Here is a 15,702-nt window from a genome sequence, read left to right as displayed (position 1 = left end):
ATGCCGGTTTTCGGCAAACTGATCACTTATACTGCCTCTTAGTAAATTATTGATTTAAAATTGTGACTCTATTGCTTATTAAACCGTAGAAAACCTTTAATTAAGGGACAGTTACTTGATGGGGGACAAAAATCCTTTCACTGCTTTAGGATGTCACCAGGGCTCTAAATTAACACCCGCCAACCCGCCAACTGCGGGTGAAAGTTATTTTTGGCGTGTATGAAAAAAAACTCACTAGCCGGCTTGGCCGATGATAAATGAGGAACTTTACCATATCGCGGGACGCGAACCTATTATATACAGTCTATGCGTGGGACGCGCGAGCGCAGTTTCTATGGGAACTCATCCGCCGAGGCTGCCGTACTAGGAGTGGGTCACGCTTGGTTTGGAAATACGATAGACGCCGATTTCTCCTACTTGTCGAGAATTGCTACTTTGTGCATGCGCCGAGCCGATTTTCTAAGTTTCGTTTTCACACCCATAATGTTTTGCTACCCTGCGTCTGATTATTTTCTCTTTTGGAAGACATGCAAAGTAATAAAACACTTATCGTATTAACGAGCAGCTTAACATGCACAAATGGGGTGTCATTCACCATTTGATTTTTGTATTTGGGACACTTCTGTCTTTATTTAGGTGACTCTGCTCCATCGTTGTCATGAATGCATTGAGAAGGGGGAGCATTATTTGACAGCGTGTTATTGGTACAAACACAGACGCAAACACTAACAAAATGTGGCGATGGTTGGGACAGCCGGCCGTGAAGAAAAAAGATATGCCTGCCAAAGGAGGGGAGGAGGATGATATTTTGAATATATTGAATGGTGACAGTGACAGTTTGCGCACACGCCGGCCACACTTTGTGAGAAAAGGGAAAAATGGATGATTTCGATGGATCCGAAGACAGTTCAGAGAGCTCGGACGATGTTTAAGCATTTCACAGTATCCATAATTCCATAATTAGTCTCTGCACATAGTTTTGTGTTTAATTTTTAGCATTATCTGCACTAAAACATGGTTAGAAAGTTGTTAAATATTTCAATTTTTGTAGATTCAGGGTTCACATGAATATAAATCAGTTTTAAAGGTTTTTTTTTATGTACAAAAAATGTGACCCTGAATAGTATGTGAGGGTTGAGGAGTAATGAAATGTTAGAATAAGTTTTGTATGTACATAAGTTTAATTATTGTAATTATTTTTAATTGGATATACATTCCCAATTTCACTGTAAAATGAATTTAAAGCTTTAGTTAATAAATTGATCAAATTAATTCAGTGGGTCTCATCTATCTTTTTTGCACGGAAAAATATGTGGCTAGGGTGGGGGGAGACACACACTAATCAGTATAGCTTAATAACTTATTTACAACTACGAAAACGTGACCTCATTTTAACCCACCAGTATCCTGTGGAACTATGTCATACCCTGGTATTCTCTGACATCTGCATGGCCAGGGGCTTCCACAGGGCAATTTCTGAGTAAGAATTCAAAATAGCCATCAATGTTGTGTTACAAACCAGCTACTTGTGGAATGCCTTTCTTTCCGTACAGCATGTTAAATACATAGAAAACACTATTTGGGACATTGTTTCCAAAGAACATGCAATCCCTTAATTAAATGTTTTATACGGTTTAATAAGCAATAGAGACACAATTTTAAATCAATAATTTACTAAGAGGCAGTATAAGTGATCAGTTTGCCGAAAACCGGCATTGACATCCTGTAAAACAGTGACATCGTAGTGACACCCAACTGTGACATCCTTTAAAACAGTGACATCGTAGTGACACCCAACTGTGACATCCTTTAAAACAGTGACATCGTAGTGACACCCAACTGTGACATCCTTTAAAACAGTGACATCGTAGTGACACCCAACTGTGACATCCTGTAAAACAGTGACATCCTAAAGCAGTTAAAGGCTTTTTTCCCCCTTTGAGTAAATGTCTCTTAATTAAATGTTTTCTACGGTTTAATAAGCAATAGAGTCACAATTTTAAATCAATAATTTACTAAGAGGCAGTATAAGTGATCAGTTTGCCGAAAACCGGCATTGACATCCTGTAAAACAGTGACATCGTACTGACACCCAAGTGACACCCAGTGGCCTGCCACCGGAAGTGTCACTACTAGATGCCAGTGCCACAAATTGAGCTCGGCCTTGCTGGGATTTCGGGGCGGTGCGGCGCACCGGTAAGATTTGATAAGGGTTTATTATGCTGAATTTGAAAAAACTAAAAAAACACCAAGAAAATACAAAAAAAATAGTAACGCTCGCCTTTTAAGAAGAAAACATATCTAGGCTACCCACAATATGTCATTTTTGACCAGCTCCAATGAAGATAACAGCTTGGCTTGCTTAAAATAGTCAAAGGATCTCCGGCGTGCGCCAGCTTCCAATTGCATCGACTCAACTGACTCTTTCAAATCCACCCCTATTCACACACCGGACATTGTAGCATCGGTAAGAAATTAAAACTACTTTCACCCCATTCCTACAGCAGCCGCACCTTGTACAGAGGATATAGTCCTCGCTGCAGCGGGTCCCGGTTCGAGTCCCGCACCGGACGGCCCTTTGCTGCATGTCTCTCTCCAACTGTCCTATCATTAAAGGCATAAAAAGCCCAAAAAAATATTTTTAAAAAAGAAGGGAGTGTTGCAGTTAGGGATTTTTTAAGAACTTGATTGTATCTCCTCCCCTTTTTCCGAGTGTGCAGCAGGGGCTAAAAGCTGCTTCGATCAGGGCCCTCATTTATCAAGCGTTCTTAGGAACAGATCTGTGCGTAAAGCGTGCGTGCGATCATTCCTGAGCAAAGTGTGGGATTTATGAACATGTACTTGAACTTAGAAATGTGCCTAAATCTACGCACAGTTTTGACCATGCTTACGCACATTGCCTAGTGGTAGAATTACGAAACTGCAAATGGTGTTGATCGCTGCACAGGGGAATATTACAATGTTCATTCAATTGTTGCATTACAGTATGTCTGACGGCGTTTGGGTCCGCGTAGCCTATGCAATTCCAAAGCACGGTGCATTAGACCTACCTGGCGTTCATTGCATTTCATTCAGAGTGTAACAATAATTGTTTCACCAGAAGACCTGACAATAATCAGCCTAGTTTAATTGATATGGGTATAAAAGGCACACGTAGGACATGCCATTCAGAACGCAACATGGCCCATCTTGCATTGCTTGAGGATCTGGAAAACCGTGCGCTACGGAGGGAGCGTGCAGATTTATTGGCAGAAAGTAGTGAGTGGCTTCTAAGCAGGTTCAGATTTCCAAAACATATATTGCTCGACCTCTGCTGTGAATTGGGGCCATTTCTCGAGCGAGAAACTAAGCGCACGCAAGCCATACCTGTGCATATACAGGTGCTGTCCACTCTGGGCTTTTTGGCTACAGGTACGTTTCAGCGCGAGGTAGGAGATCGATGCGGCATTTCTCAGCCGTCCATGAGCTGAATTCTGCCCACAGTGTTGGATGCGATTATTTCTTTGGCCCCGACTTACATTCGATTCCCTCATGGGGGTCCACGCCAGGCAGCATTAAGCGAGGGTTTTATGGTATCGCGCAGTTCCCCAACGTCATAGGAGCAATAGACTGCACTCACGTCGCACTAAAAGCACCATCACAGCACGAATACAACCTCGTGAATAGGAAGGGGAAGCACTCCCGGCGGCTGTAGCTCAGGAGGAAGAGCAGTCGCCCACCAATCGGAAGGTCGGTGGTTCGACTCCGGTTTCCTCGGGCTACATGTCGAAGTGTCTTTGGGCATTGCCTACCGATAAATCCATCGGTGTATGAATGTGTGTGTGAATGATTAGAAAGCACGTAGTGTGTGTATCGACATAGACGTGCTGTATGAGTGTGTGTGAATGGGTGAATGTGGCATGTAGTTAGAAGCGCTTTAAGTGGAAAAGCACTATACAAGTACAGTCCATTTACTCCATTAATGTACAGCTTATATGCGACAGTGATATGCTGCTTCTCAATGTCGTTGCCAGGGGGGACGCACGATTCCTTTATTTTTGCAGAACAGCTCCGTGGGTCTTCGTTTACAAGAAGGAGCTGTTGAAGATGGATGGCTTATTGGTGAGTGTTGCGCAGCATGTTTGCAACATTGGTTATATTCAGTGTTCGAACTACGGGGGGACTCGGGGGATCCGAGACCCCCTGAAACTGACACGAGACCCCCGAAAACATGATTTGGGAAATGTTGGGGGGTCTCTAAAATATTGGCAAAATGTGATTTCCCCTGATGAGTTATGATTGCAGACGCGATGCGTGTGTGGAGGTGTGGAGCCTGTGTGCGTAATTGGCATGAAGCTGTGCTGTCCGCCGCGTATGATTCTGTATAGCTTCTCATGTGTTTTCGAGATCCGCGCTCTGAGTCCAGCGCAAGCAAGCGAGTTCCGGTGGCTTTTAAAGGGAATGTTGGTGCCATATATGGTTACTTGGGGGCGTTCCAAGATGCAAATTAGTCTGCTCGTGCCCGCGCAAGGTGAACTGGCAGGTGTGGTATTTATCATTGCAGATTACCTACCAGTGTGCGTACGACCTGTCTAAGAACGTTTGATGAATGCCGATTTTTTTTTTTGTACTTGGGCACATTCTAAATTTCACTCATACGACAGGATTTAGAAGGGATTCTACGCACTAATGATGAATGAGGGCCCTGGAGTTTTTGTAAAATCTTTGGTCTGTGACTTCAAACTGAGCTACATTGTCTTCAGATGTGAGAGGGTGTCAGGAGTCTTTAAAAGTCTTTAAAAGTCTTTTTTAAATAAACAAAGTTTCTAAATTAACCAAAATTAAACTTTGATTCGATGTTTCCTTGCTATCAGAGTAGTACGCTAGGCTGCAACATGAAAATGCTTAGTTTTTACCATAGCAACAGTGCGGGTTGTTGTTGGAGCGCAGCATAAATGCCCAAACTCTGGAGCTACTGTTTTATACTCTCGGCTCTTCAAGTATAAAATCACCTTAAGGTTTTGTGGGAGAAAAAAAAAACACAGAGGACAGGACCTCGGTGTCCTCAATGTGCAGATCAAATAGGGTGTTCGGGTGTCTCATTGAGAAAAGAACTAAAACTAATGAACCTCATTTTCATTCTGCTTTTCAACTAGTTTGAAGGAAACTGTGAAAGTAGAGCTGAAGGTGCCTGATGTGGCCTATGGGCTGGGAGATATCTGATTAAAGGGAGAATTGTAAGTGAATGTGAATGCTTGTGTGTCTTCCTGCACAGACTGAAGGCTGCCTTACTGAAAGCTGTCCTGCTTTATTCCAGCTGTTTGGCTCCGCCCCCTCATGCTGCTACCTTTCCTGCTGAGCAGCAGTTGATCTCATTGAGCCTGCAGTCAGCTCCTGTCTTGTGGTGGATCAGAGACAGAAGAGAGGGTATGTGTTTCTCTGCTTCTAGCTGTTGATGATTGTGTGTTTGTGTTTGTAAAATGAGGCGACTCTTCACCTCTGTCTCCTCTCACAGGGAGAAGATGATCTGCAGGATCCTGCTGCTCATCATCCTCACTTCATGTGTCTGTGGTCAGTTTCCATCTTCGCTTTATCAAGTCCAAACACTTTGATCATCTTCTGTGTTTGCTTAGATAGTGCAGATCATTGCTACCACATGTTACAGAGTGTCTGCTCCTCTCTGTCCCTCTCTGTCTCCTCAGCAGCAACATTTGTAGTGAATGTGCCACAGAGCTCCTATCAGGCAGAGGAGAAGCACAGCATCACTCTGGAGTGGACGTTCACAACCAAACCTGACAGCTCCTGGAGCTCCCTGTTTATCTTCTGTGACTTGATAACCGATCACAGAGATTTACTTCTGTTTCGTGTTCATGATGGTGCTGAGGTGTCAGAGTCTCAGAATAAATGGTTTGCAGGACGAGTCCAGAGTGACAAAGACGCCCTCAGAGAAGGACGAATCAGACTTAATGTGTCCAGACTCAGGACTGAGGACTCTGGTCTGTATGTGTGTGAAGTGAAGACTGATTATGGCTCCGGCTCTGGAAGGTGTCGACTAAACGTCACTGGTGAGTTCACACAGTAGATTTAATTCAATTCAATTCAATTAAGTTTTATTTATATGGCGCCAAATACAACAAATGTCATCTCAAGGCACTTAGATAATAAAGTCCAATTCAAGCCAATTGGAATTCAATTCATTGTAATCATAATTATTTATGAAATAATCCAGTTCGTTCATATAGAGCCAATTCAAAAACACTTCCTATCTAAGGAAACCAACAGATTGCAGTGAGACTTGTCTTCAGTCCAATCTCCCGTCCTGAGCGTGCCTGAGGCGACTGTGGAGAGGAACGACTCCCTTTAACAGGAAGAAACCTCCATCAGAACCAGAATCAGAACCAGAACCAGAACCAGAACCAGAACCAGGAAGGGTAGCCATCCGCCTCCACCAGCTGGGGTTTGAGAAGACAGACAAGAGGGAAAAACCCACTGTAACACCATTCAAAGGATATCTGTTGGAACAGGGAAACACCAGTTAATGACCACAATAATGTCACATGGACATAATATCATTTGAGAAATTAAACGGGGAAAAAGAGAGTAAAGTGAGGAAAGGTGTGACAGATGAGGCCCCCCAGCAGGCTGGGCCTATAGCAGCTTAACTATGGGATGTTTCAGGGTCACCTGAGCCAGGGCCGCTGACAGGTTTGGCTGAGCCCGGGACAAAATTCTCTGAATGGGCCCCCCCCTGTAACGAAAGTTACAGGCTACCCCAAAACGTCACGTTTATAACCCATTTGTTACATTCAACTCTATCTAAATGGCAATTTCACACGTTGCCATGTCTATACTGGCTTATTTTAAACAAAATAAGGTTAAACCAGAACCGCGTTACACTGGCTGTCACTCAGCTGACCGGGGATGATTCTCAAATCAATTCAGCCTTATTGGCGTGCGTGCCTGAAACATTTGGACATATTTGCGGACTAATGCGCATATTCCTTTTTTTTTTTTTTTTTTTTTTTAATTAAAAAAAAAAATTATTATTATTTTTTTTTTTTTTGCCCCCCTCCCCATTCCTGGGCCCGGGACAAAATACCCGTTTGTCCCCCCCTATCGGCGGGCCTGACCTGAGCCATCCCTAACTATAAGCTTTATCAGAAAGGAAAGTTTTAAAAGTGGAAAGGGTGTCTGCTTCCTGGACATTTACTGGCCGCTTATTCCTCAAGAGAGGGGCCTGATTTAATCTTCTTAATATTTTTACTCCTGGTTCTTGTTCATTTAGAGCAGTGATACTCACTATTTTTTTCACAAGAGCCACATTGGCAGCAACATCAAGGGAAGAGACACTTTTACGACAACCTACTAAAGTCCCTTTTTGCAAATACAGTATGCATTTCTACATATAAAACATCCCACAAAAAAAGAAACAACACAGCCAATACATTTTCAATTCAGACCACATTGACCTTAATACTGGGATGAGCAGAAGCTGGCATGCATGTCCTCGACTTTCTTCATGTTGTATTTGTAGTTTGTTGTTGTAATCATAGTGAGGCATTCAGGATGAGCATGGTTTTTGTGCTGGTTTTTGCCTTTTGTGATTAAAAACCGATCCATTGTGCCTGCATCTCGCGCTGGCTAAAGGAGCTAGCGTGCTCTGCGGTCAAATGTGACGGTGGTTTAAGCGGGCTGCGTTGCCAGGTTTAACAGTGTGCCCCCTTTAGGAAACACCATTAAGCCTTAATTAATACTTAATAAAAATGCTTAATACTACAAAAACGCAAACTTAAAGGGATAGTTCGCCTCTTTTGACATGAAGCTGTATGACATCCCATATTAGCAATATCATTTATGAACATGTTCTTACCCCCTGCTGCGTCCTGTGAGCAGAGTTCCAGCCTCGTTTTGGCGTTGACGAAGGTAGTCCGGCTAGTTGGCTGGGGTTTAAGAAATAAAGCGTTTTGCTTCTCAAAACAATATGCGTTCAAAAGAGTAATACATTTGCATCACAAAATCTTTCTCCAGGAAAAAGTCAGACCTCACAATCGCTTGGCACTATTTTCTCTCTTCGTATCACTGCCTGCTGTGTAGACCGAAGTGCAGACTGAGCAGCAAACACTGTAACAGGCGCGGCTGTCGGCAGGCGGCAGCACGCAGTGATATGAAGGGAGAGAAAATAGCACCAAGCGATTGTGAGGTCTGACTTTTTCCTGGTGAACGATTTTGTGATGCAAATGTATTACTATTTTGAACGCATATTGTTTTGAGAAGCAAAACGCTTTATTTTTTAAACCCCAGCCAACTAGCCGGACTACTTTCATCAACGCCAAAACGAGGCTGGAACTCGGCTCACAGGACGGAGCAGGGGGTAAGAAGATGTTCATAAATGATGTTGCTGATATGGGATGTCATACAGCTTCATGTCAAAAGAGGCGAACTATCCCTTTAATAAAAATACTTAATACTGTGCAGTATTCGCTGTATGTGATTTGAAAAAATGTATTGTTATTGTTACCATATTCTTATAAGCTACTATGCGAGTGCGAGCCACCAATTAAAGCTTGAGGAGCCGCACAATGAGTATCTCTGATTTAGAGTTTTTCCTGCTGAGAGTTAACATGAGATTTAAAGCTCAGATGTTCCAGTAGTTAGCCATGAAGAACCACTACAGAACTAACACAGTTTATCCAGCTCAGAGTTTAAAGCAGCTGAGAACCAACTGTCTCTGTTTGTGCTGTTTTGTTGCTCATATAGACTCGTACATATGAACAGTATCCACAACATTTTATTCTGTCAGCTGTGAACACAAAATCCAAAACTCAAAGCAAATGAAGAGAAAACAGACAAAATGCAGCAGAACAACAGTTTGGTGATGAGGGAAATGTTTTCTATTTCCATAAATCACCTTCATTTTGTGTCCTTTACAGCAGCTGCTGATCTCTCCCAACCTCAGAGACCGACTGAGAGTCCACAACCAGACAGTCCAGGATGGATCATCTTCTATGTTGTAATGGGACTGATAGGAGTGGGAGTAGCAGCAATAGTAGTAGCTCTGCTGATTTTATTCGTCCTGAGTCGTTGATTCACTAAAACTTCTGCGCAGTTATTTAAGAGAACCCTGAAGGTCCATGAAGCATCTTTTCCTGCACATCCAGACAGACCTCTGACCTTTTCACCTCTCAGACTGTCTTCATGAACTGAGACAAACAAACTGGATGAAAGACAAAGAGGACCAACATCTGAGTAGAGACTAAGAGGACTCTGTGGATTCTTCTTCTCTTATTCTATCAATACAATCACAGAAGAAGAAAAAAAGGCTCCATTATCAGTGGATGCTGCGGCTTAATAACTTTTTATCAGTCCAGCAGGGGGCAGTAATGCTCCTCACACAGCTGGAAGTCATGAGTGGAAATGATCTCAGAGTTAATAACAATCCCATGTTGACACAAAATTTTCACTCAGAGAGACGTGCTGCTCATCAGGAAGATCATTTATCTGACTTATGAGGACCTTGAGTCCTTCACTCTGTTGTTTCAACCTGCTGTTTTACATCATTATTTAAAAAAATGTCTGGAATCATCACAAAGATATGAACTGTTATCATGTCTTCATCCTGTGACAGCTGATGGGGATTGTTACTGTGCACAAAGCACTTTATCTGCAGCCTTTACTCTGGTTATAATGTGGACATGTTGTCAAGGAATCCCTGTTTATACAGACATGTTGTCATGAGCCTTATTCACTGCAGAGGTTATTCACACTCAGACAGAAACAGTGATTTTCACATATTTAATGATGATTGTTTTTGAAAGAACACCTGGTCAAAGTCCATGAAATCTGAAACATCCTCTCTGTGTGTGAAGTATTCAGGTTCCTGAAGATCCTGATGATGTTCTGACGTGTTCACTGACATCAAACTGTGCAGGTTCACAGGAAGTGAAGTTTTTCTTTCTAATGACACAAACAGTGTTGCAGTTCTGCATCGATCCACAGTGATTCTGCAGCATTGGAGGCACTTTGTTGTCTGAAAACTGTCCAATTTCTGACCTTCAGTCCAGAGTTCATTTTCAGCTTTAAGCTTCTTTTATTTCTCCACATAAAGCTTTGATGTTTGTTCTGGTGAAGCTGAAACAGGCAGCCTTCTGCTGGTCCTCCTGTCTGATGATACAGCCAGCTGATATTCAGCGTCTGTTCTCGTCTTTCTATCATTGTGTGTAAGCTTGAAATAAAAAAAAGCCAAAATACATGTTAAAATGAACCTGATTTCCAGCATTAAAAAGCTCCAAATAAACCTGCTGACTGGCAGATGTGCAGAGTTCCTGCAGCAAAGCATTAAATCTGCTCCCAGAACGCAGCGACTGTAACATGAACTCACTGAAGATTGTATTTGAAAGTGTTTGTTTCTGTTTAACTTTTTAAAATAACTCATCTAATTTTCTCTGTTTTGTTTGTGTGAAAATCAGAATAAAAGAAAACGTTTTGTTGTGAGCAGCGTCTCACATGAACTCTGAGATCTGAATCTGTGTTGAGTTTTCAGTCAAGTCAAGTCAAGTCTTGCACTGAAATTCTTAGAACAGGACACCGTACAGCAGCTACCATAACAAGACATAACATGCCGTAACATGTCAAGTACTCTACTAAAAACATTTACAAGACAGTAGAATAGATAGGCAATGTGGATATTACAATATGCAATATACACTTTTAACGCTAATTACAAGAGCTGTACTGTACATATAATACACATAATAGCATATGCTAATCAGCGAGCTATACTAACTATAATATAAGGAAAATAAAAAAAAAAGAAATACAATGTTGTACAATATTTAAGGTTGCAGTGCAATCAGCAGTGGCGGTAGGCATGTGTAAGTATAAGTGTCGAGTGTGAAAGTGATGAGAGTGCATTTAGGAGCCTGATGGCCTTAGGATAGAAACTCTTCTCCATTCTGCGGGTGTGAGACCGGATGCTGCTGTACCGCCTACCAGAAGGCAGCACGGTGAACAGGCTGAAGGATGGGTGATGGCCGTCTTTTAGGATCCTGCCAGCTCTACGGAGACATCGTGTGTGGTAGATGTCCTGGAGGGTTGGAAGTTTCCTACCAATGATGCACTCAGCAGATCGGACCGCACTGAGATGCTTTCTATAGTGCACCTATAAACGTTGGTGAGGATGACTGGGTTCATGCCAAACTTCTTGAGTCTCCTCAGGAAGAAGAGGCGTTTCCGTGTGGGCAGACCAGGTGAGATCATGGCTGATATTAACCCCAAGGAACTTGAAGCAGCTGACCTTTTCTACCTCAGATCCGTTAATGTGGAGGGGTGCATGCTCCACCCCCTGCCGCCTCCTAAAGTCCACGATCATCTCCTTCGTTTTGCTGATGTTGAGAGAGAGGAGATTCTCCTGACACCATGTTGTTAGGGTGTCCACCTCCTCTCTGTAGGCTGACTCGTCACTGTTAGTGATTAGGCCCACGATGGTTGTGTCATCAGCAAACTTCACGATGAGGTTGGAACTGTGCGTTGACACACAGTCATGTGTGAATAGGGAGAACAAGAGGGGGCTGAGCACACAACCCTGGGGGGTGCCAGTGTTTGTGACCACTGTGGCTGAGGTGCGGTCACCGAGTCTCACCACCTGTGGCCTCCCCGTCAGGAAGCTGTAGATCCATTTGCAGAGGGAGGTGTTAAGTAACAGATCTGCAAGCTTGGAGACAAGTCTGGAGGGGATGATGGTGTTGAACGCTGAGCTGTAATCAACGAACAGCATCCTCACATACGAATCCCTCTTTTCCAGGTGGGAGAGCGCGGTGTGCACTGTCAGGGCGATGGCGTCATCTGTAGACCTGTTGGACCGGTATGCAAATTGCATCGGGTCCAAGGTGGGAGACAGTGAGGAGCAGATGAATGATTTGACAAGCCGCTCGAAGCACTTCATGATTACAGAGGTCAATGCTATCGGGCGATAGTCATTCATGCTGGTGGCTTTAGTGTTCTTAGGCACAGGGATGATGGTGGTCCTCTTGAAGCAGGTGGGGAGTAGGGATAGGCTGAGGGAGAGGTTGAAAATGTCACTGAAGACCCCTGCAAGCTGGTCAGCGCACCCTCTGAGGGCCCTACCTGCACCCCTGGACTGATAGTAAGGCATACCGGACATTTGCCCGCTGGCCTGATGACTTACTGGCCTGCGCTTTTTTTTTTTTACGAAATATAATATAATAAAGATTTAAAACATAACGCAATATGTGGATAACGGTATATAAACCCTCCTATTGGTGCATAAACTGGTAGATCGGCCCTTTAGTCATGATTGATTGAAGCCTGGGCCAATGAGGTGAGGGGCAGGGCAGGCCAATTAGGCCTACCCCTCCATCTCGTCCTCGGTTGGTAGGTTGGTAGTGCCAGACAATATGGATGTTAGTGGGAAGAAAAGGAAGGGTGGCGCTGAAAGAGCCAGGGATCAAAAGAAAGCAGCCCTTCAGGCAGATGCTGCGAAATGCCTGAAAATATCGGATATGTTTACTGTAGTTTAGCCTACAGTATTACATTTATTATAATTATATTAACTAAAATTAATTAATTAATATTTTAATATAATTCCTTAACTTAAATTTAAGTAACAAGGCTGAAAGAAATTAAACATGTCTAAAAAGTAATGTGACCTACGGTCAATAGATAATAATTTTGATAAGCCTATAATAACAGTATTTTGGGAGAACTTTTCATAATGCTTCTCAGTGTTAAAAATGTGTCTCTTGGTGCACATTGATCGTTTAAGGCAGTGATTCCCAACAAGGGGTTAGGGGTACGTATACCACCAGAGGTACGCAAGCACACTGCAGGGGGTATGTGGAAAAATTAACAAATGTGTGCAGCATAATCACATAGAGCATGAGTGAAGGGGTACTCATGGTATGACAAAAAGGCTTAAGGGGTACGCACGTCAAAAGCAGTTGGGAAACTGGTTTAAGGGACCAAAAAAAAACATGCTGTCACAGCGCACTTAATTTTTTCCTCTTCAATACCTGGTGGTGGCCTGGCATTGGTTAAAAATGCCCGACCTGAAAAATTTCCCCAGTCCAGCCCTGCCTACCTGAGATGCCATCGGGGCCCGGGGCCTTGCGAGGGTGGACCTTTTTGAGGCACTGCCTCACCTCCGCTACAGACAGAGTAGACATACTGCTGTCACGGTCATCAGGTAGTTCCGCTACAGGGGGGTCACCTTCTTTCTCAAAACGAGCATAAAAGGCGTTCAGCTCGTCTGGTTGTAGTGCAGAGAACTGGGTTTCACTGCAGCCCCTGCACCCCACTGCAGGTCAGTGAGTAAGTTTGATTTAAATGGAACTTTTCAAAGGTCACAAAGTGCTTTACAATGAAAATAAAACAATTAAAAGATAATAACTGAAGCTCATTAGCATATTAAATAAGGACAAAGCATACCATACAGTATCCAGTACTTTTCAGAAAGCCAAAACAATTCAACCAGTTAATTCTATTGATAACAGAGTCTCTGTGGCGCGTTCGGGTTAACCGAAAGGTTGGTGGTTCGAGCTGGTGTTTGGAAGTTCGGCTCTTTATTTAGGATCTTTTGTAGCCTTCACTTTGTTAAAAAAAAAATCATGGTTTATGTGTTGAAAACCCTTTTGCTTTCAGTGTTTTTATGAGAGACCTTTTAATTGCCTAATTCTGTGCATTTATTCTGTGACAAAACCACTCTGACATTTGTTCATTTCAATCAGAAGCTATTTTAGCCAACTCATCACCAATATTGTGCTGTTTGGCCGGGGTCATCGGTTTGGGTAAAAACTGACTCATTTTGCTCTGAGTTGCAGGAGGAGGGGTTATACTTGCAGCAGCTGTTGTTTTGGTATGAGACCCCCCAGGATCAGTAGATGGTGAGCTGGCTTGCCCTCTCTCCTCTAACTGCACCGTGGGATGGACAGTTTTGCTGTGTCTATGCAGGTTTGTGGTGGAACCTGCTCTTATAGTGACTTTTGTTTTGCAGTGAAGGCACTCTGCTTTGTTGTTCCCAATATCTTTAAGCTGCAGCCAGATGCTGCTTAACTATGCTTTAACTCATAGTTAAACTGCACGAAAAATGCAAGACGCGCACACGCTCCTGTCCTCACCGCTCTGTGTCTCTCTTCACTTGCAGTGGAGTCAAGGGGCGTGTCTGCCCCGCCCCCCCTCTCTGTTTACACATCCTTGTGAGTGCCGCATGCTGGTAGCAATACTGGCTAATCATAACAAAGCGCTTTCTTGGCTTTGTTAAAGGAACAGTTCACTATTTAAGACCTTGAGTCCCAGTTCCAGCTTGTTTATCAAGAATAAGAAATGAGGAGACCATTTTCACAACAATGGCTCATTTCTATCCATTTTGGCTGTTTTGGCTGGTCCATCCTGCTGCTACAGACAGGGTTCCATTGGGCACTCTGTTCAATGTCCTTAAAACGATACTAATGTTAATTTTAAAGAAAAGGTCAACTCACCGGGTGGTTCGTCGATGTTCCTGTGTGTCCCAAAAAAAATTGCCTTGCGAAATAAAAGTTATGTCTTGCTTTATTTAGCATTTTGTAATCCAATTGTATTCCGTTTGGAAGACTTTTCACTTTCACTGTCAGATCACTACGCCAGGGCTAGAGCCTCAGACTCAAATATAGAGCGGATGTTTACGTGCGTCGTGATTTAGCATGAAAAATAGTTCCTGAACAGCAAAGAACACGGATTACACAGATGGAAAACCATAAAATGCACCGACATTTTTTTTTTTAATACCACTAACCACCCGGTGAGTTGACCTTTTCTTTAAAATTAACATTAGTATTGTTTAGAAATGAGCTATTGTTGTGAAAATGGTCTCCTCATTTCTTATTCTTGATAAACAAGCTGGAACTGGGACTCAATGTCTTAAATAGTGAACTGTTCCTTTAAGCTTTGAGCACTGCAAGTGAAACCTAAGCAGCGAATGGAAAAAAAACTGAGAGCCCTCAGAGCCGATGCTTGTGCGCATGACCCATCACAAGTTCGAGCCCACCCAGGGACGAGTGCGTTTACCCACAGATCGTGGTTAAGTTAGACATACTGCAGCCATGACTTTAGAACACGATCTGCACATATATCTCTGTATACGAGCTGCTTCACAACCAAGTTGGACATTTTTCCTATCGACTGGTCAGCACCCAGTTTGGCAGGTTTGGTAGCAAACAGAAAGCCGGTACCGTGTCCCACTGAACCCACCAGCTGTCAGGGCGGCCGTGGCTCAGTGGGTCATCCAACAACCTTCCATTCCCACTCTCGCCGCTCAAAAAAAGATGAGTGGACTGACAGCTGGAGGGGTGGCAGTCCACCTCCTCCACGGCTGAGGTGCCCTTAACCAAGGCACCGTAACCCCATGCTCCCCGGATGCTGTGATTGGCTGCCCACTGCTCCAGTGTCTGGCATCTGTCTCCATGAGTGTGTGACCCCGTGCATGTGTGTGTTCAACAGCTGCCAACCTGGATGGGTTAAAAGGAGTGTGACTACATGACAATAAAGTAATCTAAGTTACTGACATTGATTCTCTATCATTCAAACGGTTATTAGTATGCCATCAGACTGCGTATCTTACAGCAGTGACTTACAGTGAAATAAAGTTTACCTGGTTTGACAACAATTAAAACCAGATTCATTCTGCATGTATCATATTATGCTTAAAAGTGGAAGAAGAATTTTGTGTGTATG

General features: G+C 43.3%; 1 protein-coding gene across 1 annotated transcript; it reads left to right on the top strand.

Annotated features, from left to right (window-relative positions):
• Positions 1-5,114: 5,114 nt before the first annotated feature.
• On the top strand, positions 5,115-10,403 carry LOC142376388 (uncharacterized). Its single transcript, XM_075459933.1, has 4 exons — positions 5,115-5,216; positions 5,297-5,550; positions 5,682-6,044; positions 8,910-10,403. The coding sequence occupies exons 2-4, from the start codon at positions 5,460-5,462 to the stop codon at positions 9,062-9,064; spliced, it is 609 nt and encodes a 202-aa protein (XP_075316048.1). The 5' UTR covers positions 5,115-5,216; positions 5,297-5,459; the 3' UTR covers positions 9,065-10,403.
• Positions 10,404-15,702: the final 5,299 nt, after the last annotated feature.

The sequence above is a fragment of the Odontesthes bonariensis genome, unplaced genomic scaffold (genome assembly GCF_027942865.1).
Source record: "Odontesthes bonariensis isolate fOdoBon6 unplaced genomic scaffold, fOdoBon6.hap1 scaffold_276, whole genome shotgun sequence".
NCBI lineage: Eukaryota > Metazoa > Chordata > Actinopteri > Atheriniformes > Atherinopsidae > Odontesthes > Odontesthes bonariensis.
The sequence above is the reverse complement of the archived record's forward strand: the minus strand, read 5'-3'. Positions and strand labels throughout refer to the sequence as shown.